Genomic DNA, 10,052 nt, shown 5'->3' on the forward strand with positions numbered 1-10,052 from the left:
CGCGTGCCGATAACCTCGGTCAATGAGCGCGCCTTAAGAGCCTGCTACCCGGCCATTCGGGCCCTGGCGCTCCGCGGCGACCCCTCGGTTCGAGACAGCTGTTTTCTTATCGTACTTTTAAGTCCACCGTAATTCGCGAGTGCCCAGGATGCATGTCGATTGCACCGAAATAAATGTAACCAAGTAAATAGTCCAGTGCGTCATGATAGCCATAAAGGAGACATCTTTTGTTCATCCCAAGCTAATATAGACGGCTTTAATGCGCGCAATACGTTAGCTCTATTTCACCCAGCTATATCCAATAAAAATTAGTGAAAACACTTATAGAACGACATATAACGACAATAACTTGCTTAGCAACAACCAACATGGTTTCAGAAAAGGACTGCCTACTGTTACGCAACTGACACAAACTGTGCATGATCTCGCTCTAACAATTGATAACCGCGGGCAGACATATAATATTTTTAGATCTATCGAAGGCCTTCGACCGGGTATCCCATCCTAAACTCCTGGGCAAACTTGAACACATTCTCGGATCTGGCAACATAATAACCCGGATAAAAGCTTATCTTACAGGTCGACAACAGTACGTAGAAATTGAAGGTCAGCAATCTGATTGGGTAGAGGTGTCATCCGGAGTAGCACAAGGAACAGTCTTAGCACCAATTCTTTTTTTGCTATACATCAATGACATGGCAGATAACATGAAATCAACAATGGGCATGTTTGCGGATGATTGCATTATATATAGGGAGATAAGGAATCATAATGATCAAGTAACACTAAGTCACGAGCTTGCGCAAGTAGCAAATTGGTGTCAGGCATGGCAAATGAAGATTAATTTAGACAAGACTGTTTTTATGAGAGTAAGCCGAAAAAGAACCCCACTAGAATCCACCTACACGATCAAACAGCAAAAACTAAAAGTAGTCGATGATTATAAATATTTGGGCATTGTCCTATCATCTGATAAGAAATGGGACAAACATGTGTCACACATATCTTCTAAGGCATTTACAACACTTTGTTCACTTAAACGCTCTTTAAAAATTGCCTCACCAGACACTAAGATGCTAGCCTACACCCCATTCGTTCGTTCTATACTAGAATATGGGATTACCTGCTGGTTCCCCCATACCAAACAGTGCATAAAACGCCTAGAAGCTATACAGAGAAAAGCCATCAGATTCATTTATAATAGGTACAACCGTAATGATTCTCCGACAGAACTCCTTGAGAAAGCTTGCCTCCCGACTATTTACAAGCGTGCGAAATTCTTACGCCTCAAGTTTCTGTTCCACCTCCTTAACGGGGGCTACAAATTAAACAGTGGTGCATATGTATCTTTCACTGAACAGCGAAACACTAGAACTAAACATCTTAAACGTTTAATTGAATACAGGTTCCACACAGACACATTCAGGTATTCTTTCATTCCCCAGACAATCAGAGACTGGAATTCATTACCTAGTAATATTATAATTTGCCCACCTGACGATTTCCTTCCTATGCTGGAAAAATATGTCTATGAGTACGTATCTTGATTTACCAGTATCGCCTGCAGACACCGCATTTTGTCTCTAATTGGTTTGGATGTACTTTTTTGTTGTTTATCTTATGCTTCTGTATTTCTGTTCATTAACCTTTAAGGGCTGACTCAGGAAGGTCACACCCTTTTATCGTATTACTGAAATACGTCTTGTAAACTACAATACTAACAAGTGTATAAGTTTGCCATTATTATTTTGATGCAATGTATTTTCCCATGTCCTGCAACTGCCTCCAAATGGAGGCTAGCAGTATGTATGAAATAAATAAATAAATAAATAAATAAATAAATATTCATGAGGCTAAGGCTAAGGTCAGGACGTGCACACTGCTAACAAAACGTCGTTGTTTACGTCTAGATGAAAAGCAAGGATTATAATTTGAACGCCGGGATCGTTTGTTCAAGACAAGTTCTCAAGGCTCTTGGCTCTTTCAGACACTTCCTGCGTTATCTAGAAAAATCTATTTACACAACTCGGGGATGCTCATCGAAATTTTATCTGACCGCAACTTGAGGTGCTCGAATGTTGCAGGGCGAATCTTAATTACCGGTAAATTGTCTATGCTCTCGCGGTATTCGTGCGTTGAAGAGAAGGACCATTACGAGAGATTATGCGTAATATCGCGGAGTATGGAAACAATGCCGCCGAGCTGTTATATTGAATTAAAATTCCCGCCCACCTTGCACAAACTGAATATGGTTACCTGAATTTCTGTTTCATCTACATTTACCGATTCGAATCGTTTTTCATTCACAAGTGGTCATGTTATCGTGCGCTCCAAGTTTGTAGACAAGTACCCATGGTAGCATTAGACATTCGCACATCAAGGGACGTTTTAACTCGGCGGTGTTAAAGGCCACATGTCGCAGATAATCCGGTGTCGGCATCGGCGGCGCTGTCAATTAACTAGAGACGAAACTATTCGTGCATAATGCCAAAAAAGAAGTTTTGAGTGCGCTAAAACAAAGCATGGATAATAAGGAAAACTTAAAATGTCTTCTTTGTCCACTTTTTATTTGTGCAGATGTGCGCCCTTAGAGCAGACAACCTCGACACCAACTACGGCATCGCTGTGTACGACATCGACGCAGATATGGACGACGGGGCTTGCGAAAAAGTGGAATACACTGGCCAGTATAAAAGGCTGAAGCTTCTCAGGAAGATAAATGAGTTTATGAAGGCTTACACAAAAAAGTCTTTACGGTCAATGTGCGAACAACTTTAAAGTTAGCGCTGAAACTTTTTAGACTGTTAATAGATTGCTGTGCCTAATTAAAGTATGACTTATTATAATAGGACATACAGCGGCGAGAACATGAATATTTGTTGTACATTGCTTGTTACTTACGCCAAATTATCGCTGCAACATCGATGCTGTATTGCTGTACTTTCGACGTCGCTCGCATGCTTTTAGTACCAAACAGTGACCTCTTTCTCTGCACTGCAGCTCCTCCTGGTCGCCTGACATATGTGTATTTGATTATGCAATTTAAGGCAGCTGGCGTATTGTCATGTCTTTCATTTTCATTTCTTTGCAGCATCTTTATACTAAATATGGTTCTGTACTTACGTAGGTTCATATGCTGAGTATTTAAGGTACCGATTCAAGCACGTGTACGTTGGACAGCGGGACCATTACGAACTATTATACATAACATTTTGATGCATGGGGAATGCAGCTGTAATCTAATAGTACTGAAACCGATAATTCCCCAATTGAAGCTGATAAGATGAAGTCGAGTTCTTGTGTATTTATGCAAATGACACTGACCAGCAATGTAAAATATGGTGAAAATAAAGTAGTGTGATAATCTCCCAAGCGGTTTCTCCCTTAAGAAAATATTAGATGAGTTTCGCATGAAAGTCTGATGAGTTTTGACATCACAGCCATTAGGCTTTCTGATGAGTTTCTTTGGAATTTTTTGTTGTATTACTAATGTCATTCTAAAACATATTGGCCACCGTCTTTCTGCAGAATTCTTGATGAGTGTTTTTCTTGTGAGCATGCAATGTCTTACTAATTTGAGCTCCAAAGCAGTTTTCTTACGACTTTCCCATGTCTTCCTAATGAATCTCTCATGAGCTTATACATTAGACTGCTGGTGCTCATAGCACTCCTATAATAAAATTGGCCACCACGTGTGGTAACATTTTCTCATGTGTCCCAATGGCAGTGAGACCTTACTTAAAGATGTTACCTGTGCATGACTGTCTTTGGTGCTTGATATATGCAGCCTGTATGCATGTATGTATGTCCAGCGAAGATGCAGGACTTTGGCAACATGTACATGGGCCCTACATATGCTGCATGCTAGACATTACTCAACGAAAGAAATTTAACAAACACAGTTATTGGGCATCTCAATGCTTCCTTAAATGCAGAAGGTGGTTAAATGAAAGGAAAACACCGGATCAGTCTAGTTACGGATGTGATATTTTCCTTTCATTTAATCTCGCTACTTATCATTGAGGAGAGGCTGTTCTTGAGGTGGAGTGTCGTCATCTTGAAGTAAGTGCACGTGTACCCTGCATGGTAGAAAGGACAGAAAATTAACAAAACTTGGCAATGAACCACAGAAATGCACGCTGTATCCCTTGCTGCAGAACGATCTGGAGATGTTATAGCTAGATCTGGCAAAAAATTTGTGGTGTCGGTTCACACAAAGTTGTTGAGGAACCACTGTGTGGCCTTTGGCTGCAGCGGTAACTACAGTAAGCAGAAATTGCTCTTGATTGTACAAAATGTGCAATGTGGATCAGCTGGGGCGTGTGTACATGTCGTGAACTACTTCAGCCATATCGGTTTCCACTTGACAAAGGACAGCAGTATCTGTGGATTGTTAGCGTGAATTAGAAAATCTAACTAATTACTTGGCATGGAAATGAGCGTAGGAGTGTTCGTGTATGGGCAACCCAATGTATCCCAGAGACATCCAAGTACAGTCGTTATAGAATATTTGCATCAGCTACCGGCATGGTTCTCACACATTCCAAGCCTACTATGCCATTCCTGTGTTGGCCTCCTGTATGATGGCATATATCCCAACCAAGAAATACACCACACCATGTCTGGGGTTTTTTATCATGTACACCCGAGTGCTGCTTTCAGAGGGAGGGCACAAGTTGAAAAACAAATGCGTAGAAGCATGATAAACAAGCTTGCATAAAAAGAATTTAATAAATAAGCATGGTGGTTACTATCCCACGTCATTAGAGAGTATTCATCTTTGTCATGCAATCATAATGAGCGTTGAGCATTTTTGGATGTGGTATTCCTCAGTGATTTTGTTGTATCAATCGGTTGCCATAGGCGAACGAAACAGATCAACAATATAAATCAAGGGCACAGCTTGTCCTGTCAATGCATGGTCAAATGGGACGAGCACACTCGACCTTTTAGTGAATTATGGTGCTCTCCTAGGCGCATGCTGAGGCACCGGCCAGTGAGAGCGCGCGATGTACATTGGACCAAATATGCACGTGATCAAAAAAATAGCCTACACTATCCCTGACAGATACGAGACAAAGTTTGCGTATATTGAACTAAGCAAGTCTTCAATGCCTGTGTGCCTTTGTCAATTCACTTGTGGGCTGCAATGCACATATATTTCCAGGAAAAATAAATTGGACAGCATATGCACATCAGTCATGTTGTATGGTCTCCCTTCCCTCGCTGCGTAAATTTTGTCCTGAAAAGTTACATGGACTGATTTAATTGACAATTGAATTGAGAAAGGCAAGGAGGCAAGCGAGACTTCCTTGGTTAAAGGTAGCACCAAATTTGTCCCCTACGTGTCAGAGGCACTGTACTGTATTCCTTTCACATGTGGTCAAATGTACATAGCGCAGACTGCCTGGTGCCTAAATATGTACCTATGAGGTCACCATATTTCACTCAAAAGACCAGTATGCTCGTCCGACTTGTCCACACATATTAGCAATGGGGCTTCAGGCCGGATTAGGATTGTTTATCTGCTTTCACCCATGGCTGAAAATTGGCAAGAGAAATTAGTCAGGCACGCCACATAAATAACAATAAGTGTGAGCCAGCCCCTATTATCAATGCATGAAGAAAGGCATCCTTTGTAGATTACAAGAGATAGAAATTAGTCTGTGCCTATTTACTTACTTTTTTATGCAAACACCGTTTATCATAATTTTATGCCTTTGCATTATAACTTCTGCCATCCCTCTCAAATTAACTGGTGCACAACACAAGAGCACATCCAGTGTTATTTTTGTTAATCCTTCCATCAACTTAAACAGTCAGTTGTTAGCCAAGGTCGTGTTGCATGGTCTCCCTCCCTCGCTGCTTAAATTTTCTCCTGAAAGTTACATGAAGTGATTGGCAAATTCAAATGCACACTACAAGTTTCGCCGAGTGGACACAGCTGGTTCTCAGAAATGCACAAAAACAGTGATGGGTATCTGTTGGCATACTGTAGTATGTGCAAACTAGCTGTGACATTGCTGCAGTAGACACACTCACAACTGCTACAATGCCTACCAGCATGAATAGAGGCAGCTTGCAAAGAAAAGAATATGAAGAAAGGGAGAGAAAAAATAGAAAGCTTACCAGAAAACACCTCACTACTTAAGTAACTGCAGCACAATGAATACTGGCCTTCCTATTTCAAGAAATTCGAGTTCATCAAATGTGTATTTGCCAGTGGCAGTTATTGTGAGAACAAGTCAGACATAATTGTAAATATCGATGTTAAACAATGGTATGCACACAGCGTGCTTAGACCTGTGACATATATGGCACACTACACTTCGAATTTTTACATGGACAAAAACAGCACATGTGTGCACCATAAGCAGAAAGGAAAATAAGGAAATATATGCTAGAGCATAGGAAACAGTTCCAAACAAATAAAACAAAAATGAAAAAGAGACATACTGTGTGATAGGCAAAAATAAAAATAAAATAAAAAAGCGCCTTCCAAGTTGCCGGTGCTTCGATGTTACTCCCAGCAGACATATAGGCGCTCAGAACAAGGCATACGCTTTAGGCTTGCACTGTTTATTTTAAATATGGGGTTTTACGTGCCAAAACCACTTTCTGATTATGAGGCATGCCGTAGTGGAGGACCCCGGAAATTTTGACCACCTGGGGTTCTTTAACGTGCGCCTAAACCTACGTACACGGGAGTTTTCGCATTTCGCCCCCATCGAAATGCGGCCGCCGTGGCCGGGATTCGATCCCACGACCTCGTGCTCAGCAGCCCAACACCATAGCCACTGAGCAACCACGGCGGATTTGCACTGTTTACCTAATGTGATAACGGGGTAACACGAGCTTATAGTGCTATTTAACAAGAAAAGAAAATGACATCGCTGCTTTGTGCCTAGCCCTGATAAATCGGAAGCGTTTCCAGAGTACGCTCCGCAGACGCTGTGTTGTATCGTTTTCTTCATTTTTGTCTCTCAGCCTGCCCCCAAGCATGAATCGGAACCACTCCCACCAATGGCCAAGGGTCCTAGTGTCCTAATTACCTATATCCTAATTAACGGTACCTTAATTAACATCGTCTTCATTACCACCATTGGTCATGAGTTCTACTCCCACTAAGTCATGGGTCCAAGTGCTTTAATCAACTATATCTTCATTAAATGTACATTAATTAGCATCGCCTTCATTAACGACAAAGTTCGTGGGCACTACTCCCACACAATATCATGGCTTCGAGTGCTTTCATTAACTATATATTAATTAAATATGCCTTAATTAACATAACCTTTAACAACAAAGACCATGGGTACGAGTACCTTAACTGACTATATTAATTAACAGTACCTTAATTAACACCGCCTTCTTTAACAACAAATGTCGTGAGTTCGATTCCCACCCAAGGTACGGCGTGCCAGTGACTTAACTGCTAGATCTTAATTAACTGCGCAATAATTAGCACCGTCTTTTTAACAAAGGTCGCGGGTTCGAGTACCTCAAATAACTGTATCTTAACTGTGCTTTAACATCGCCTTCATTAACACCGAAGATCGTGGGTTCGAGTGTCCTAATTGACTATATCTTAATTAAAATTAGCTTAATTAACATCGCCTTCATTAACAACAGAGGTTGTGGGTTCGATTCCCACCCAATGTAATGTGTTTGCGTGACTTAATTCGTAGGTCGTAATTAACTGCGCCTTAATTAGCATTGCCTTCATTAACAAAGGTCGTGGCTTCGAGTGCCTCAAATTACTATCGTAACTGCGCCTTAATTAACATCGGCTTCATTAACACCAAAGGCCGTGGGTACGAGTGTCTTAATTAACGACATAATAATTACATGTGCCTTAACATATTAACAGGCTTCGACTTCCCCTAAGGGTCGTACGTGGATTCGAGTGCAGTAATGAACTATATCTTCAATAACTGTCTTAATTAACGGTGCCTTAATCAGCAGCAAAGGTCGTGGGTTCGTAGCCTTAATTACCACCAAAGGTAGTGGGTTCGACTCCCATGAAAGGTTGAGAGTTTGTAATCTGTACATCGAGTGCTCACGCCGACAATGCCGGATTTTCCGGCTCATGAGCCATTTAATGCTATCGCATTACAAAGAATTTTTCACTACTTGGCATCGTACGCATCAATATATGATGTACTTTGACATTAGCAATAACACAAAAAAGCTCTATACTCCTCTCATCAGAAGTTATAAGGTACATTGTCATTTGAGTCTCTGATGTACTTTTTATGCCAAAAAACAGTAGACGATGAATTTCTTATGAATGTCCGATGTCACATTAGGAACACATAACGTCCTCTACAGAAACTAATGGTTCATTTTCATAAGGGCTAATAAACCTGCAAGAATAACACCTTGATTGGCCTTATAGCTGGAGCTCGCGTTCTTATTCAACAGAACCGTAGATAATGCAGTAGCAGTCGAAGGCGCAGCCGCGGGGCATAAGATGATATTTCTGGTTAACACGCCTGTGGTGTGGGCTTCAAGCGGACCGTTGTTATATGCAGAGTTATTGGCTGAACGTGCGATCGATAAATCTATCCTTGATTCTTGTAGGATTGAGTTTTATCGCGAGCAAATATGCCGTCAATGCTTCAACCTGCTCGACTATTATGGCAAAGATTCAAATTTATTGAGGCAATTTGTGCTGGCGCAATACACTTTAATAGTACCTAAAGGTAGGAAAAATGTCGGCGGCTCACGTACACATTATTATCACGGGGCGTCATTCGTAGAATGTGCGAACAATGAGGGGTAGCAAAAGAAATAGACATTAAATTTAGATTGCAATCTCGTTGGGTGAGCCCAGGTAAAGCTGTTGCTTATTCGCACATTAATTACCTTGATGTAATGTTCAACTCGCCACAATTTAGCTTTGCTGCAGATGGAAAAGAAAAGAACCTGAAAGGGTGAATGATCGTTTTGTTGCGCTGAGGGAGGCGCTTCACTTACCGTGCGTTGAATGCTTTCCACTCATTTCGTGTGTGACTGTGCCTACCACTGCACCATAGAACGATGAAACTAGGCCTTTTTGAAGTTCTGCTTACTGCGGTGAAGGGTTAGAAAATGGGGCATATGTTGTATTACGAATAGTGGCAGTACCGACGATATGTACAGTCAGTACCGACGATATGTACAGCCAACCCAAGCACGCAGAACGGCATAAGGGGAAAACTTGTACCTAGTAACTGCAATAAAGAAATTATGAAACAATTGAAATGAAACCGAATGAGAAAAAAAAACACAACTGGCCGCAGGTGCGATGCGAACACACGTCGTTGCATTACTTTTGCGATTCTCTCACCACTTGAGCTTGAGCTACTGCGGCGCTGTTTTCTCATCCACTTTCTGGGGCATTTATATTTGTCTACTTCAACTAACCTGGGAGTGTTTACCATCGCCACCACTCACATGCCTTGGCGGCGTATGTGGAACATCGTTTCTGTCGCAGGCGTGACGAGCACATGAGATTGCTTTCAGGCTATTACTCAACAAACCGTCTCTTCTTCCCGTTCATTACATAGCCAGTGTCTCGAGTCCGGCAGCATTGAGGTGCTCAGTTTTTGCAGTCTGCTCGCGTGGATGCTTACAACAACGACTTCAGGTGTGTCCGTGCACCTTCTTCTTTGCCGCTTCTTGCCAACGCTTTCTCCCTGTTTTTGGGAACGAAGCCCATTAAGGTTTACACGAAGAAACAAGTCGCGCATGGAGGCATCAAATGTAGCCGGTTTACTTTCATCATACAGGGCCACTGCGGCGGGTGCTTTGCACCCCAGCAGAATACAAACGGTACCGCGTGCTCTGACCCTGTTCACGTATTTAGTTGGAACCACATCTTTTGCTGTGTGTGCTTGATTAGCCGAACTTGTGGACCCCGTAAATGGCGCACTCGTTAAAGTAAGCACCTCTTACGCAATCTCTTCCGTGGCCATTGGAATAATACCTTGTTTTTACTCTTCCTTTCTCACACACGCTTTTACTGTATTTTTGTTTTTTTTTTGTTATTCGTTATTTATTTCTCCGCT

General features: G+C 41.8%; 1 protein-coding gene across 2 annotated transcripts in view; it reads left to right on the plus strand.

The window, feature by feature from the left end:
- LOC142559680 (uncharacterized) overlaps positions 1 to 3,364 on the plus strand; it is a 242,287-nt gene extending 238,923 nt beyond the window's left edge. For both annotated transcript variants that reach the window (XM_075671244.1, XM_075671246.1), the window contains one exon: positions 2,578 to 3,364. In XM_075671244.1, coding sequence (XP_075527359.1) covers positions 2,578 to 2,778 — 201 coding nt within the window. In that variant the 3' untranslated portion in view covers positions 2,779 to 3,364. The remainder of the gene's footprint in view (positions 1 to 2,577) is intronic.
- The last annotated feature ends 6,688 nt before the right edge of the window (positions 3,365 to 10,052 follow it).

Source organism: Dermacentor variabilis, chromosome 10 (assembly GCF_050947875.1).
Source record: "Dermacentor variabilis isolate Ectoservices chromosome 10, ASM5094787v1, whole genome shotgun sequence".
In the NCBI taxonomy this organism is placed as follows: Eukaryota; Metazoa; Arthropoda; class Arachnida; order Ixodida; family Ixodidae; genus Dermacentor; species Dermacentor variabilis.